The sequence below is a fragment of the Ovis aries genome, chromosome 6, assembly GCF_016772045.2.
Source record: "Ovis aries strain OAR_USU_Benz2616 breed Rambouillet chromosome 6, ARS-UI_Ramb_v3.0, whole genome shotgun sequence".
Taxonomy (NCBI): Eukaryota; Metazoa; Chordata; class Mammalia; order Artiodactyla; family Bovidae; genus Ovis; species Ovis aries.
In genome coordinates this window covers 4,981,649-5,000,606 of record NC_056059.1, presented here as the reverse complement: position 1 = coordinate 5,000,606, position 18,958 = coordinate 4,981,649, and the positions used below count along the sequence as shown (strand labels likewise).

General features: G+C 38.0%; 1 protein-coding gene across 9 annotated transcripts in view; it reads right to left on the bottom strand.

Moving 5' to 3' along the window:
• The window catches only part of PRDM5 (PR/SET domain 5), a 268,026-nt gene that overhangs the window by 78,903 nt on the left and 170,165 nt on the right, over positions 1–18,958 (bottom strand). For 7 of the 9 annotated variants that reach the window (XM_060416677.1, XM_015096345.4, XM_060416678.1 and 4 more), the window contains one exon: positions 7,094–7,179. The exons of the other annotated variants lie outside the window; for them this stretch is intronic. In XM_060416677.1, the coding sequence (XP_060272660.1) occupies positions 7,094–7,179 (86 nt within the window). The remainder of the gene's footprint in view (positions 1–7,093; positions 7,180–18,958) is intronic. 9 annotated transcript variants of the gene reach the window in all.

The following is an 18,958-nucleotide window of genomic DNA, read 5'->3' as shown; positions in this document are numbered from 1 at the left end:
AACTTCCTGATGTTCAAGCTGGTTTTAGAAAAGGCAGAGGAACCAGAGATCAAGTCGCCAATATCCCTGAATCATCGAGAAAGCAAGAGAGTTCCAGAAAAACATCTATTTCTGCTTTATTGACTATGCCAAAGCCTTTGACTGTCTGGATCACAATAAACTGTGGAAAATTCTGAAAGAGATGGGAATACCAGACCATCTGACCTGCCTCTTGAGAAAACTATATGCAGGTCGGGAAGCAACAGTTAGAACTGGATATGGAACAACAGACTGGTTCCAAATAGGAAAAGGGGTATGTCAAGGTTGTATATTGTCACCCTGATTATTTAACTTCTATGCAGAGTACATCATGAGAAATGCTGGACTGGAAGAAACACAAGCTGGAATCAAGATTGCTGGGAGAAATATCAATAACCTCAGATATGCAGATGACACCACCCTTATGGCAGAAAGTGAAGAGCAACTAAATAGCCTCTTGATGAAAGTGAAAGAGGAGAGTGAAAAAGTTGGCTGAAAGCTCAACATTCAGAAAACGAAGATCATGGCATCCAGTCCCATCACTTCATGGGAAATAGATGGCGAAACAGTGGAAACAGTGTCAGACTTTATTTTTGGGGGCTCCAAAATCACTGCAGATGGTGACTGCAGCCACGAAATTAAAAGACGCTTACTCCTTGGAAGAAAAGTTATGACCAACCTAGATAGCATATTCAAAAGCAGAGACATTACTTTGCGAACAATGGTCCATCTAGTCAAGGCTATGGTTTTTCCAGTAGTCATGTAAGGATGCGAGATTTGGACTGTGAAGAAGGCTGAGCGCCAACGAATTGATGCTTTTGAACTGTGGTGTTGGAGAAGACTCTTGCGAGTCCCTTGGACTGCAAGGAGATCCAACCAATCCATTCTGAAGGAGATCAGCCCTGGGATTTCTTTTGGAAGGAATGATGCTAATGCTGAAACTCTAGTACTTTGGCCACCTCATGCGAAGAGTTGACTCACTGGAAAAGACTCTGATGCCGGGAGGGATTGGGGGCAGGAGGAGAAGGGGACGACAGAGGATGAGATGCCTGGATGGCATCACTGACTTGATGGACGTGAGTCTGAGTGAACTCCAGGAGTTGGTGGCGGACAGGGAGGCCTGGCGTGCTGTGATTCATGGGGTTGCAAAGAGTCGGACATGACTGAGCGACTGAACTGAACTGATATAGGCAATAAACACAAGAGAAAGGAAAGACCCTCAAAGACAAATCCAAAACAATTAAGAAAATGCCAATAGGAACATATATATCAATAATTACTTTAAATGTAAGTGGATTAAACACTGCAAAAGACACAGATTGGCTGAATGGATACAAAAACAAGACCCATACATATGCTGTCTACAAGAGATCAACTTCAGACCTAGAGACACATATAGACTGAAAGGAAAAGGATGGAAAAGGATATTCTATGCAAATGGAAATCAAAAGAAAGCTGGAGTGGCAATTCTCACTTTAGACAATATAGACCTTAAAATAAAGAATACTATAAGAGATAAAGAAGGGCACTACGTAATGATCAAGGGAATGATTCAAGAAAAGATAGCAATTATAAATATTTATGCACCCACACAGGAGCACCTCAATACATAAGGCAAACACTAACAGACATAAAGGGGGAAATTGACAGCAATAAAATAATAGCAGGGGACTTTTTTATCCCACTCACACCAATGGACAGATCATGAAAACAGAAAATTAACAAGCAAACACAAACCTGAAATGAAACACTAGATCAAATGGACCTATCTGATGTCTTATGGACTTTTCACCGAAAAGCACAAGAACACACGCACTTTCTTCTCAAGTGTACATGGAACATTCTCCAAGACAGACAATATCTTGTGTCACAAATCAAACTTCAGTAGATAAAAAACTCTGAAATCATATCAATCATCTTTTCTGACCACAACACTATGAGACTAGATATCAATCACAGGGAAAAAAACTACAAAAAAACACAAACCCATGGAGATTAAACAGTATGTTTCTAAATAATGAACAGGCTACTGAAGAAATCAAAAAAGAAATCAACAAATTCCTAGAAACAAATGACAATGAAAACACAACAACTCAAAACCTATTGGATGCAGCAAAAGCAGTTCTAAGAGGGAAGTTTACAGCAATACAATCCTACCTCAAGGAACCAGAAAAACGTCAAGCAGACAACCTAAATTTACATCTAAAATAACTGGAAAAAGAACAACAAAAACAACAAAAAACCCAGTTGGTAGAAGGAAAGAAATCATACAGATCAGAGAAGAAATAAATGAAAAATAAATAAAGAAAAACACAGTAAAGTTTAAGAAAACAAACAGCTGGTTCTTTGAGAAGATTAAAAAAAAAAAAAAAGACAAACTATTAGCCAGACTCATCAGGAAAAAAAAAAAAAAAGACAAGAATGAAATCAACAAAACTAGAAATGAAAAAGGAGAGGTTACAACAGACAACACAGAAATACCAAGGATCATAAGAGACTATTACAAACAGCTATATGTCATTAAAATGTACAACCTAGAAAAAATGGAGAGATTCTTAGAAAAGTTCTATCTTCCCAGACTGAACCAGGAAAAAATAGAAATTATTAACAATCCAGTAACAAGCGCAGAAAGTGAAATGTGGTAAAAAATTTCCTCCAAAAAAGCAGCCCAGGGTCAGATGGCTTCACAGGTGAATCCTATCAAACATTTAGAGAAGAACTAATCCCTATCCTTCTAAAGCTCTTCCAAAACTGCAGCAGAAGGAACACTTCTAAACTCATTTGATGAGGCTAGCCTCACCGATACCAAAACCAGACAAAGACAACACAAAACAAGAAAACGATAGGCCAATATCACTGACGTACATGTAGGCAAAAATTCTCAACAAAATTCTAGCAAACAGAATTCAACAACACACTGAAAAGATCCCACACCATGATTCAGCTGGGTTTATCCCAGTGATGCAAGGATTCTTCAATATACACAAATCAATCAATGTGATACACCATATTAACAAACTGAAAGATAAAAACCATATGATAATGCAGAAAAAGTTTTGACAAAATTCAATACTCATATATGATTTAAAAAACTGTTCAAAAATGGGTATAGAAGGAACCTAGCTCAATATAGTAAAGACCATATATGATAACCCCACAGCAAACATTATTCTCAATGGTGAAAAACTGAAAGCATTCCCTCTAAGATCATGAACAAGACAAGGGTGCCTACTCTCACCACTATTATTTGTCATAGTTTTGGAAGTCCTAGCTATGGCAATTAGAGAAGGAAAACAAATAAAAGGAATCCAGATTAGAAAAGAAGTAAAGCTCTTACCATTTGCAGCTGATATGATAGTATATATAGAAAACCCTAAAGATACCATCAGAAAATTACTAGAGCTAATCAGTGAATTTAGCAAAGTGGCAGGATACAAAACCAATACACAGAAATCACTTGCATTTCTATACACTAACAATGAAATATGAGAAAGAGAAATTAAGGAATCAATATCATTTACCATTGCAACGAAAAGAATAAAATACCTAGGAATAAACCTCTGTAAGCACAAAAGTGCTGTATACAGAAAACTATAAGACACTGATGAAAGAAATTAAAGACAACATAAATAGATGGAGAGAGATTCCAGGTTCCTGGGTTGAAGAATTAATACTGTGAAAGTGACTATCCTGCCAAATGTAATCTACAGGTTCAATGCAGTCCTTGTCAAATTACCAATGGCATTTTTCACAGAACTAGAACAATAAATTTCACAATTCATATGGAAACACAAAAGATCCCGGATAGCCAAAGCAATTTTGAGAAAGAAGAATGAAGCTGGATGAATCAACCTTCCTGTCTTTACACAATACTACAAAGCTGTAGGCATCAAGACAGTATGGTACTGGCACAAAAACAGAAACCAATGGAACAAGATCAAAAGCCCAGAGATAAACCCAAGTACCTATAGGTACCTTATTTTTGACAAAGGAGGCAAGAATACACAATGAGGCAAAGACAGCCTCTTCAACAGACAGTGCTGGGAAAACTGGATGGCTACATGTAAAAGAATGAAATTAGAATACTTCCTAATGCCACACACAAAGATAAACTCAAAACGCATTAAAGACCTAAATGAAAGGCCATAAACTATAAAACTCCTAGAGGAAAACATAGGCAGAACACTCGATGACATAAATCACAGCAAGATCCTCTATGATCCACCTCCTAGAGTAATGGAAATAAACACAAAAGTAAACAAGTGGGACCTAATTAAATTTAAAAGATTTGCACAGCAAAGCAAACTATAAACAAGAAGAAAACACAACCCTCAGAATGGGAAAAATAATAGCACATGAAACAACTGACAAAGGATTAATTTCCAAAATATACAATCAGCTCATACAACTCAATACCAGAAAAACAACCAACCCAATCAAAAAACTGGCAAAGGACCTAAACAGACATTTCTCCAAAGAAGACATACAGATGGCTAACAAACACATAACAAGATGCTCACCATCACTCAATGTTAAGAGAAATGCCAATCAAACTTACAATGCGATATCACCTCACAATGGTCAGAATGGCCATCATCATAAAGTCTACAAACAATACATCCTGGAGATGGTGTAGAGCAAAGGGAAGCCTCCTGCACTGTTGGTGGGAATGGAAATTGATGCAGCCACTAAGGAGAGCAGTTGGTAATTCTTAAAAAGTGGCAATTCCTTAAAAAAATTAGGAATGAAACCACCATATGACCTAGCTAGGCATATACTACTAGGCATCCCACTACTAGGCATATACCCTGAGGAAACCAAAATCGAAAAAGACGCATGCAGCCCATGTTCACTGCAACTCTGTTTACAATAGCTAGGACACAGAAGCAACCTAGATGTCCACTGACAGGTAAATAGTTTAGGAAGCTGTGCTCCATATATACAATGGAATAGCACCCTGCCATAAAAAGGAAGGCATTTGTGTCAGTCCTAATGAGGTGGATGAACCTAGAGCCTATTATACAGAGGGAAGTAAGTCAGAAAGAGAAAAACAATTATTGTATACTAATGCATATATACATGGGATCCTGAAAGATGGTACTAATGAGCCTATTTGCAGAGCAGCAATGGAGACACAGACATTGAGAACAGACCCATGGACACAGGTGGGCAGGGAAGGAGGAGAGGGTGGCAGGTACAGAGAGTAACACGGAAACATACTTTACCATATGTAAAGCAGACAGACAATGCAAATTTGCTGTATGCTTCAGGAACTCAAACCGGGCTCAGTAACAACCTAGAGGCTTAGGGTAGGGAGGCAGGTGGGAGGAGGTTCATGTGAGAGGGGACATGGGTAAACTTATGGCCGATTCATGTTTGGTAGAAACCAATGCAACACTGTAATGCAATTATCATTCACTTAAAAATAAATGTATTAAAAAAAGAACAGATCATAATAATACCTACCTCATTGAGGTTGAATGCATTCACGAACTGTTGTGAGGCTCACATGAATCAATAAACCTGAACATCTAGAATATAGTACCTGACATGTGATTACTGGCCTTCGTATTTAACTATTAGTATTATTCTCATGAATAAACAAAGTAAAAACCATATTATTTAAATTGGAAATATTGCCCATTCTTGAGAACAGCCAAAAGGTATTTTTTCCCTGAATTCAAACATCCTTTTCTGAGGTATAACTTTGCAAAGCAGTTTAACATGCACTCAGAAGGCCCAGATTTTGGTTAACATCGTGAGTTTCGCTCTGGTCTAAAACACGTTATTGGCAGTACTGTAACAACTACACGCACATAAAATCACCTCTTAAACAACATTAAACCTCTTTAATAGTGCTCACTGTGTAATAAATACTCGAATCTGCACATAAGTCAAATTAAGAGGAGTAATGTTTATCTAACCCTTCACTGTCTATGAAGTACTTAGCGTTACTCCAGCTCCAAATATCCACATAATATGAGTACTGTATTTTAAACGAGAATGAGAAACCTAATGTGGATTTACTCCAGTGAGCACAGAAGCTGCCTCCCTTCACCACCACAAACACAAGAAGAATGTTTTCTTAGCAGGACCTCAGAGGTTATCTTTTATAGCCTACAGTACTAAAGTGGAAAGCTGGAATATTATTACACTGGTAAGGATATTACTATTATTTGTTTCCTCTAAAGTTCTTATTTTACAGCTAAGGTAAAAAATGGAATTCAGGAGAAGCCTAAATTAGAACTGCTCTTAAGGGGATTAGGCACATCTCTCAAAATCTGAAAAAATTTGGCATTTACATGCAGACCATAAGACTTTTAAAAGGCCAAACTGAAAAGAACTGTGTGAAAGGTAATGCGGTGAAAAAAGATGGATAGAGAAAACTCAAGAAGAGCTATTTAAAAACAAGATCAAATTTTCAAGTGGGAAGTCCATGTAAAGTTGGTGTCCTAAACTGAACGGTGAGCTAAGAAAGGCAGCTAGACAGAGGGTGAGCTGCTGCCATTTTTTTCTAGCATGTGACGCAGATGCTGGGGTCTGAAAAAGCTGTATATCACAGAGTGACAATGGTCCAGTGAGAGGTGCTGACAGCAGAGGCACAAAGGGCACCCTTGGAAAAAGAATGATGGACAGCACCGGGCACACCCTGCAGAGCCAGGAGCTTCCTTGTCTGCCACCTCCCAAGATAATTCAAATTGTCTTCAACCTCTCTCTTGCAAATACACTTGCTCACATACATTCTTTAACAGCCACATGCTGACAGGTGCACCTCTGTTCGGGAAGTGCTGGCATCTGCATTTCTGGCAAATACTCGGCTACATTCACTTGGCTGTTGGACAGTCGTAACTCCTGTTACTCCTAAGAACTAGTTCACAATTTAAAGAAGGGGAAGGCTCTGTGGGTTTGGATTTTTGTTTCTTTCATTGTTATGTCTTTAAAAAAAACAGATATGCTCAAATATTCACCACAAGCATAAAGTTTCAGATATACCACCTTTGCTTTCTCAGGTAAAGTTAAATATCTTTAAAATCAGTGTGGATCTTTTAAGAAATGAGATAGAATATTATCTTACCCTGGTGTGAGTACGAATGTGCATCTTCAGGCCGTCATTTTTACTGAATCCTTTCTCACAGTAAGGGCACTGATAGGGACGCTCACCTACAAGATAAAGGCAGGCTTCCTGTCAGAAAAGTCTGCAGCAGCAAAGCAGGCACGTACTACCACTCCTCCCGCACCAGGCCTTCGCAAACACTTGTGCACGGGCAGGAAGAGACTCAGGCACAGCCAGGCGACCCCTGCACCTCAGGGCAGAGGAGGAGCTTCCCCTCCTGTGGAGAGGCAGTGAGCCCGGAGCACTTCCTGCACTCAGACACCAGCCACATTTACCAGCAGCAGGCTCGCTCCCTTTGCTAAGTCACTTCAGTCAAGTCTGACTCCTTGTGACCCCATGGATGGGAGCCTACCACAGGAGCCTGGGATTCTCCAGACAAGAATACTGGAGTGGGTTGCCGTGCCCTCCTCCAAGGGATCTTCCCGACCCAGGGATCAAACCTGCACCTTTTACGTCTCCTGCACTGGCAGGCAGGTTCTTTAGCACCAGTGCCACCAGGGAAGCCCTTTCCTTTTAATATTTCAGACCGAATTAAATCTCCTAATTGTAAGAATTTGTTAAAAAGATTTTGCATCAATGTGCTCTGTACTGAATATAATAGGGATCTTTGTTTCACTGATACTTTGTTTTTTAAAAAAGATTTCATAGTCTACCTCAATAAGGTTATGAGTTTTAAAAGGATTTAATAAAATTGATATATGTTAAACAGAACTGGTTAAACTAAATAAGTGATTCATTCTATTATAACTGAGAAGAAGTTATATCTAGAAGTTATTATCTAGAAAACAGCTAAATCCATTTTCTTAAACAAGCAAGCATACTCATCCACATCACACTTTCTAAAAAGTTTTACTGTTAATAAAAAAAAAAAAACCAAAAACGACAAAATTTAATCTACAGGACGAATGTGAAGCTACTCACTTGTCAAAGCTTAGTTATTCAGAATGGACAGTATCTCAAAATCACTAGTATGAAGAAATGACAATGTACCTACATGATAGGATGCTAGATCCCGGCTGCAAGCAGACATCAATACAATAACATATGTGCCTTCAGTACACGTAAAACTTCTGTCTTCCCTTCCCCTCAGAGACAGGCCTTTGGACAAGTGGTATACTGGTCCTCTGCTCCCTTACATCCCATTTGATTCTCATTCTCACTCAGTCTCATTCCAGCACAGGCTACTCAAGTCACGCCAGTGAATGTGCCCATCAGGTCGACAACGAGCTTCTTGCGGCTTAAACCGATGGTCACTTCTCGTCACGGTCTTGCCTGACCTCTGCCCAGTTGCTTTACAAAGTGTCCAGCCACGTTCCTGGGACCAGAGGTCCTGAGGCACAGTGGGGCTTGCCGTGCTCTCTGAAGCCCTGTCAACAGTAAGGTCGCCTGCAAACAACTGGGGCAGAGTCTACAGCTCAGCAACTGCCCAGCCTCTCCTTGAGACACACCCAGGACACTCCCTCTCAGCTCTCTCTGAAGAGGACAGTGTGAAACAACGACAACCACTCGAGGAGGAAGAAAAGAAAAACCGAAAAGTAACAAAGGCAGCACAGACTGGAACAGGACTCTTAACGAACTATCTAGGCTTACCAATTTTTTTCTGGGAGACAAAATCAACTTTTGCACTAAGTAAATCGACTAAGAGTTCTTGACTTTGTTATGGTTGTGAACCTGGGTAGGTGTGGCTTTTCATACACACAGAAAATACAGACTTAGTAGGGTCCAATTTATTTGAACAACTAGGAAAGAAGAATCTTATTTTAACTCTAAAATGACAGCATACATTTCTCTTCATTTCAGACCTCTGTTGAGCTCCTGTCTTGAGGTATCTGTATTTCACCAACAATAAAAATTCAGCATTCATGAACTTTATCCTCTGCCACTGTGTGTCCTATGTATGCTGTCCTGATTAGTTATGCCACATTCATCCACTTACCAAATAAGAAACTTAAATAGCCATTTTTTACTTCTCCCTACATCTAACCTCTAAGTTTTATTAATTTCAGTTCTCTGATATTTGTAGAATTTTTTTCCTCGACAACAAGAACAAAAAAAATATTCATAGCATCAGCCATAATAGTAAGAGCATCAATGACAGAAGTAATAACAGAAATTATCATTTATTGATTTCTTAATCACTGAACTTTAACAATGTAAACTCACTGAAAAAAAGACTAGAAGAAAACAGCAAGTTGCTAATGCTTATGGAGGTAACTCCTATATCACAGAAGTCTAGATAATTTTATTTCCTTCTTGAGAAAGTAGGAAAAGGAAGTAACTTTTTAGATTTTCAATGTAAATTCATTTTACATTAGCGATAAGAGTGCTAAAATGAGTGTTAAAATATTTCCTTCTTAATCTATTGACAATTAAATCAATCTAGATTACAGATAAAGCATGATAAACAGTAAAATTGTTGGTAAAGATGTTTCAGAAATTTTTAGCAGTCATAAATTAACTTAATATTCATAGCTATTCTCTTTGTATCAAAGACAGAACTTTATGTGTGTGATTGCTCTCCAAATACAAATAGAATAGCCAGAAAAATATAAAAGAATCAAAGGTTTATAGTTGTTGGTTATATGAATTAAACCTAATGAAACACATCAAATTATTAGTTTCTTTCACGACAGCCAAAATTGATTAAGCAAGGAAAACGAGATAACAAATGCTAAGGAATTTTGGAGAATGGGGCAAAACAAATTAATTCCCTATTTTAACTGGTGTCATAATGCAGAAATTTCTACTACAGACATGAGCTTTTTCTCCTCTTCTAGAGTCTGATTGTTCTGAGTCTGAATACTGCTCATCCTCTTCTAGGTGTAACTCTGTGGAAGCCATGCAACCTTAGTGAACCTCTGAAAAATGGAATAAACTTTACCTATCTCCAAGATATGCTGACCAAACATTCAGGTTTGTTTAAAGCATTCTCTGTGTTGGCAACCATGGAACAATTATTAATAGCACTCCTTTTCACTGACACAATTGATCCAGTCGCGACAATAAAAATGTACGGCCACCTATTTCAGATTGAACTGTGCTCCCCCCTCCAAAAAAAATTTCACATATTAAAGTCCTAATTCCAGCACCTCAGAATGACCTTATCTGGAAATAAGGCTGTTGCAGATGTCACTAGAGTTGTTATCCCCAATCTTATGTGACTGGTGTCCATGCAAGAACATATCCACGAAGAGACAGAGACACAGGGAGAAGGCCCTGTGAGGAGTGGAGTTACGCTGCCACAGCAGGACTGCCAGAAGGAAGTCCTGGAGCAGATGCTTCCCTGGTGCCTCAGAGGGAGTGAGGTCAGCCCAACGCCTTGATCTCAGCCTTCTAGCCTCCATAACGGAATGTATTAGACAATACGTTTTTGTTGTTTAAGCCACTCAGTTTGTGGTACTTTGTTACAGCAGTACCAGCAAACTCATAGAATCGCCTTGTTCATAATGGAGGGAATTATCATCATCATTGATTGTCTCTCTGTCTGCTGTCAGAGACCTAAGCAGAATGCTCAGAAGAGAAACCAGTCCTCTAGACTATCTGTGTTTCCATCTCCTTCCAACTCTGAGATCCCACAACGTTGAGCTGACAGGTCTGGGTACTAAGTCCCACTCCACTCACTCTAGCACCCCAGGGTTTAACTCCAGTTTTAAAGGCAGTCACTGGGTAAATGGCTTTGATAAATTTATTTAAAAACCAGTGTGTGTGGTTTGAGAATCAGCCTTGACAGACTACAGCCTGTCCACCCTTTTGGTTGGAGCACGTTTAAAGCAATCCTGCCTCTCTCAGACTCCACGGACAAAGCTATCTGCTCTCTCACACGATCAGAAGCTGAATGTTACCTGTACAAGCCAACATACTGTTAAATATTAAAGCCATTTGTCTAACTTGCAAATTAAAGACAAGCTGTTATTCCCAGGGTTTTTTTTTTTTTCACATTAGGCATGTGATATTTTCTGTCATTATTGCAAGTACTATGATGAGTACATTCCCAGGAAATATTTTTGTCTACACATAAAATTATTATGGCATGAATGGAAATTATCCTTTAATTTTGGTTAACTCTAAGAATACAGATCATTCGTTCTTACATGATCACTGCGAGTACATAGGTTCTGATGTACAATATGATGTGAATCCAAACAATGATTATTTTTAAACATCTCTAGTAGATCTGAAGATTGACTATTCACATTTTACATAAGTTAATAGCAATGTTCAAATTCTCACTAACATGAAAATTAGTTCACCTGAAAATTATCTAAAAAAAAAAAAAAAACTCAACTAAAAACCAACCTAAATGGAAAAATAAAAGTAATGGTTGAAACATACTGTTCAGAACACTTGAGGTACATTAGTAATTTTATTTCTTGTAACAACATTATGATCTAGGAATTCATAGCTTGAGTTTACAAGTGAGGCAAGTAAGGCACAGGGAAGATAAGTGATTTGTTCATGATGACACAGCTGTTGAACGGTAGAATCAGAATTTTAATGCTTAATATTTAACCCTTAGACCATCACATCAATTAATAATATGGCTAGTTTTTATACAAATGAGGTTAGACTTTCTAAAGTTGCTGTCAAAAACTCTGCTTCTTGCAATTACAGCTGACATTGACCAGATCTTTCTGACTGGGAGATTGAGGCATTCCTTCAGTTATCAAAGCTCATCAGGAAAAAGTCAGGGGCAGGTTAGGAATGCATGTTATATCTCAAAGCAGATCCCAAGTGGATGCACATACTGACATAGTATTGAACTACGCCTTGAGAACCACATTTAAGTAACCACCTTCAACATTTAGAAAGGAAAAATAGTATTGGCAAATATCCCATACTACATTATGAGATTTAGCTACCAACAGCTAAGATTCAATGAGCATAGTAGCATGAATAATACTGAAGCATATCTAACAGCAAAATGTTTTCACTTAACTAAGGAAAACAGGTGAGCATGTTGCATCTGCTGCTTTCTTTAAATTACTCTGACACTGAATATCATTAAAGTCCACTTCTGTTTTCTTCAAACACATCAAACACACAGAAACATGATGACAACTGTAGAAGGTTGACTTTAAGTTGACTTGAACAGGTGTCACAAAGTAGATAATCCTGGAAGCTAATTTATTCATTCATTAAATAGACATTTTTTGAGCACACACCATCTTCTATTTACTGTCCCGGGCTTTAAGAACACAGTTGCGAATATACTCACAAAATCACTGCCTCTTCAATTTTACTAGTGTAATAAAACAAGAAAATGTTAAAGAAGAAACAAGATAATTTCAGATACTGACATTGTAAGAAGAAAATAAAACAAGGAGATGGATGGAAGAAAGACCTCTGGTAGGTGACAACAGGAAAAGAACTTCGGAAAGGTCATTAGGAAAGGCGAAAGAACTGAATGCAACTTCTTGATGCCAATATAAGTGCACTTTTTCTGTACCTCTTTATTGTAGAATTACAAGCTTTTAAACTTACTCGACTTGAAATGGGTGCCCCCAAATTCCCACTGCTGCCGCACGTGAGATGGACGTAGCATAAAGTACTTGAAATACACAAAGGGGGTGAGTGTGGATATTTAGAAAAGAACTCCAAAAACCACCGATGGCTTTGCAAAGGCAGCTGGTGGTAATGAAAGGGGGACATCTGGATGCCACATGAAGTACCCAGAGTCTCGCCTGGTCCCCAAACACACTACTATGCATCTTTAACAAAGAAAACACACTATGACCAAACCCATTCGCTGGCACGTATGGTCAAACACAACAGGAAAAATCTGATTCTAGTTTAATATATGCCACTGTTGTTTGTTTAATGTATGCCATTAGGGTTATAATTTATTGACTTTACCATTTTTTGTGCTATAAAGACATCAGAAGAACTCCAGGCTTCACTAAAGGATTAACATACTGATATTAAAATGGGGGAGTCTGGGGAAGAATGGATACATATATGCGTATGGCTGAGTCCCTTCGATGGTCACCTGAAACTATCAGAACACTGTTACTCAGCTGTACCCCAGTACAAAACAGAAAGCTAAAAAAAACAGAGTAACATGAAATGGAATCTTAGAACACTGTTACTCAGCTGTACCCCAGTACAAAACAGAAAGCTAAAAAAAACAGAGTAACATGAAATGGAATCTTAGAATCTGTGAAGGGAATTCAGGTTAGCATGAAACTTCACGATAAAAGGAAAAGCCTTAAAGCCACCGAATCACTGAATATCCATCTACTGCTGCGTAATCACTCCAATGTCCACCTTGACGAGTCCTTTCTAAAGATCTGTGTTTATGCAACAAAAGTTAGTAAAGAGAAATCTTGCAAACTTCGATATACCTATATTAGATATTTTGCTATTCTTAAATCTAGACCATGGATTTAAATTTAGATATGAACTTGATCACACTATCAGAAACTCTTCAAATTTTATTTAATGCCACTAAACACACTGAATGCAAAAGACTTAATAATCTGGATATGATCAACTCTGAAAATTAAAAGGTACAGAACAAAGTGCTTAAAATGATAAAGTTTATGTTATGTATATTTTACCATACTGCTTTTTTTAAAAGTGTACAGCTAATGAGCCCTATACTTTTAGAGATTTTTAAACAAGCATAAAACTTCAATGAATGTTCTAGGAGATTTTTATTAAAATCAAAATAAGCTATCTCCAGGAAGCATTTAAATAACTTTAACTTTTATTTTATCAGTATATTTTTTAATACCTATATAGATTTCAGGAATTCCCATAACTCTGAAAACATGAAAAGATGTATATACAAAGAAAATGTAATTTAAGATGGAGTAAGGTCAAACTCTCATTTTTGATGAATTCAAATTAAATAATGTTTAAATAATTGAATTAAATAATGTTTAAGGAGTTTGGAGTCATAATTTTAATTTTCACTTTGATTTTTCTAACAAAAATCAAGTTTTGGAGATGGCAAATTTCAAATGAAGAAAGCAAGCCTCCGAAGTGTATGTTTCATGAAAAATACTGTCAGGTGGTTCCACATGGTTGAACTTTAACACATATATACTATATGGGAATTCTTTAAAACTTGTTATTTGTTTCCCATGAATATCACAGGATTGGCTTATTTTTCTATTTACAAATTATAGTTCTTATATTTCTATTAACGAAATTGTTACAAAACATCGAAGTGACTCATTCTAAATGAAAATTAAACCAAAAATTAGAATTGTATAACCATTACCCAAGCACTTTTCCAATTTCACCATTTTAATCCCTTTAACCAATGGAGAAACTTAATAAATTAGTAGTACAGTACAGAGAGAAGTAAAATGCTACACTGAGAAACGGGAGTAGCTCAAATTCATTCTTGGCAATTTTCTATGAACTGAAATACTTGTTTTTTCTATAGCCAAGAGTCACAAAACCCCACTCACTTCACTGAACCCCAAACTGTTACTCCTGGGATGCTGCTATTAATCAAATATTGCGGGATTTCACTGTCATCTTAGAAAGACAATAAAAATCTGAACTTGACATTTATTCCTTGAGTATTTAGAAATACTCTACTTTTTAAAGTTTAAAGAGTTCACTATTTGTAAGGAAGTGGGCCATAAAATGTAAAAACTGAAAGATGACAGAGGGGGACCTTTGCGTCCCAAAATACTGAACAATAACAAATCGAGTCTTTTTAAAAAAAAAATGCAACTGTCTACAGCACTTCAAGAAAGTAAAACATGCATTTTTTTCCTTAAGAACCTTCAGTTTCAGTACCAACAGTTCATTTCTGAAAAGATGGCAAAGCAAGTGAGGCAGGGTTCACTGGGAGGAAGTTAAACAGGAGAGCCATGTTCTAACTTTCTAGTCTGAAATAAAAAGAAGCCAGACCTATATATCGGTTGAGGGCAAAACAAAAAGTTTTACTGATGCTAACAAAATAGGATATGAGATGCAAAACAAAAAAGGACAAGACTTCACGAATACTTTAAAAATACAATTAACCAGGAAGAAAAAGTAAAAGGTTTCCTACTCAAGAAGCCCTGGCTTGGGCAGGAAACAGATGCAAATATCACTCATTCCATGTGATCTGTCTGAAGGGTCTAAGACACCTACCTTACCGAGGTCCTTGACGTGAGTGCTGCCAGAAGCAAAGCAGGTTGCTCCACAAACAGCAGAAGCATCAGAAACAATCCAGACACTAAGAAAGTTTTGAAGGTTCTGACCAACAAAGAAAAACTCCTGTGTGAATTCTCCACACTGATAAGTGAGACACCTCACAGTAAGGTCAATAAGTAAAGTAAGGTAACCACTGATTTGGTTTTGTTATAAGGGAGTCAGACTTTGGTGGAAAACGATTCATCTTTTCACACAGTAGTTTTCCATTTTTAAGAAGTTCTACCCGAAGTTTTATTTAACCCAGTGTTTAAGAGCATACTTTGCAAACAGTGCTCATGAAGTGATGAAGCAGTTAAACCTTAGGTGCCTGCACACAGAGGGGATTTCCTGTTCACAGTGCCAGCAAGGACGAATCAAGAATATAAAACTTTGAGTAGCAAGAAGCCCAGAAAACTCTTCTCTTATCCAAAACCTATAAAAGATATAAAACCTTCCTCAGGCCTGAGGCACAACTCAGAGCTACAGAAAAACACCACAGAGAGAAGCTGCTTGGGGGGATGGGGTGGCAGGGGAGCTGCCATAGTAGCAATTGTAGGAGGCAGCACATATCAGAGGAAATCCAATCTCCTTCGGTTTTCCTAGAGGAATATGCTGCGTTCTAAATGTAACAGCAGCAGCTATTGACAATGTTAGCTAATAATTTACCAAAAAAGATGCTGAATTACAGTTTCAACAGTGAAAACTGTTGCATAGGCCACTTTCATTTTTGAGGGTCCCAACAAAGCAAAGAAAAAAGAAATAATAAAACTAGAGTTACATAAATGATGGTATTTTTTTTTTGCTTGTTAACTATAGTCCATTTTTTATTCAGATTATTTTTTAACCGAATATCCTTTTTAATGTTCAAAATCCCATCCAGGATGCCACATTACATTTAGTTATCTTTTTTTTTTTACTTCATTTTACTTATAATACTGTATTGGTTTTGCCATACATCAACATGAATCCACCCACAGGTGTACATGAATTCCCAATCCTGAACCCCCCTCCCCATACCATCTCTCTGGGTCATCCCCGTGCACCAGCCCCAAGCATCCTGTATCCTGCATCGAACCTAGACTGGTGATTCGTTTCTTACATGATAGTATACATGTTTCAATGCCATTCTCCCAAATCATCCCACCCTCTCCCTCTCCCACAGAGTCCAAAAGTCTGTTCTATACATCTGTGTCTCTTTTGCTGTCTCGCATACAGGGTTATCATTACCATCTTTCTAAAATCCATATATATGTGTTAGTATACCGTATTGGTGTTTTTCTTTCTGGCTTACTTCACTCTGTATAATAGGCTCCAGTTTCATCCACCTCATTAGAACTGATTCAAATGTATTCTTTTTAAAGGCTGAGTAATACTCCATTGTGTATATGTACCACAGCTTTCTTATCCATTCATCTGCTGATGGACATCTAGGTTGCTCCCATGTCCTGGCTATTATAAACAGTGCTGTGATCAACATTGGGGTACACGTGTCTCTTTCAATTCTGGTTTCCTCGGTGTGTATGCCCAGCAGTGGGATTGCTTAAACGATCCATCTTATTAGAGTTTCTGTGACTGTGTTGTTCCTTTGATAACTGTTCATCACATTCTATTCCAGGACAATTGTCACTTCCTCCCTCTTCCCTATGTACCTCCTATTAAGATAGGATGCCTGTGACTTGACATGAGCATTATAATCTTTGCATTAAAAAAACTAAGGCCTTTGATAGTTTTCCAAAAAAGTAAAAAAAAAAAAAATCACATTACTGTTCAAAGTCAACAAGACATTTTGACTTGTTATATATGATTCTTACTAGCTCAAAATCAATAGGGGAAGGGATGAATACAGCAAAAAAAAAAAAAAAAAAAAGAGGGAAAGTGGTTTATTCCACAGATGTGGTTGATCAGAAATTATCTGAAGGGTCAAAATCACACTGAAAGAATAAGAATTAAACATACAGCTCAAGATTTTACCTATGAGTAAGACCTCTTAGGAAAAGTCTGAAGCTCTCAACATCAATCTCTGAAGTATGATGGGAGTGAAGAGGAAATTTTATTTCTATGCAGATTCTACACTCAACTATTCTGCTAAGTCTTAGATTACCTGTAGGTAAAAGAATATTTAGTTTGGCCTAACATTAGTAGTTAACCACTTAGAAAATAAATATAGCAAAATCAATTCTCTCTCAACATATAGGGGTTATTTAATTATAAAAATGTGAAAAGACATGTTTAAATTTTCATCTGTGTATAGTGTCTTTTTTGTCTATTTTTGTTTATGAATAATTGTCACTGTCTTATAGTTACTTATAATGAGTTATACCTATTGTTTTCACAACTTTGAACAAGTATTCTACAAAGAATGCTAAATTCCACTAGAAAAAATATTAGAGAAGAAAGAGTGGCTAAAATCCAAGCATAATCAAACCATAATATATCAACTCTTTGTATTTCTAAGATGATAGCAGATAGTTACCAAAAAATTAAAAATTTCCTAAGACAGTGATTTATTACTATGTTCAAATAACAGTTTGCAACCAAGACCAGCACAGAAGGGCCAACACAGCCGGTATCTATTAACATGGAAAGCTGGTAGGAACCGCAGGCAAGTAATTAACCTTCTGGCCCAGAGATTTAAAGGCCCAAAAGCAGTTCCTAGAACTTATTCCGTAACTTATGAACAGTTGATGGAATTCATGTCACAGTCTGTGGATTACCTTGTGGAATTAACCCCGGCTCTCACTGACCCTAAGAAGCTATAAACCAACAGGAATATGTGCTCTCCTATTTCAGCTGACCCTCAGAGTGCCATCTCTGTCAGTCCAGCATAGAAACCTGGATGATAAATTACAGAGCTGCCTGCCAGGCATGGACCTAAACGCTCACCTTCACTAACGATGATGGCAACCCAGTCCATGCACCACTCACTAGCCCAAACCAGGCTGTCTGACAGCAAACCCTCATCTGTGTTCCAGAGATGATCTATATGCTGCTGCTAAAGGTTATGAAAAGATGCTGACCACCACAATGGGACTAGAGAGTCAGACAGTATACTGAGGGAGTATGAATCCATTTGTGATTAAATACAAGTAGGAAAAACAACCGGAGAAGGCAATGGCACCCCACTCCAGTACTCTTGCCTGGAAAATCCCATGGACAGAGGAGCCTGGTGGGCTGCAGTCCATGGGGTCGCAGAGTCAGACACGACTGAGCGACTTCCCTTTCACTTTTCACTTGCATGCATTGGAGAAGGAAATGGCAACCCACTCCAGTGTTCTTGCCTGGAGAATCCCAGGGACGGGGGAGCCTGGTGGGCTGCCGTCTATGGGGTCACACAGAGTCGGGCACGACTGAAGCGACTCAGCAGCAGCGGCAGGAAAAACAACACGCAGCACAGCTGGCAGCCAACAGCTCACATTACAGCAAGCTTACGCCAGGCGAAGCGCCGTGCAAAGCTCTCTGCCTGCACCTCAATCTGTGCCTTGAAACAACGTTATGAGGTCAGTGCTTTTATCATGCCTGCTTTTCAGGTGAGGAAACCAAGATTTGAAGAGGTTAAGCAATTTATAAAACCTCATAAAAGGAGGAAATCAATAAAATGGAATTTGAAAACCTGTAATCTATCTGAAGACAGATTATTCATGGTTCACCCATACCAATGCTATGAGCCATATGGCTCACCCGTATGAGCCA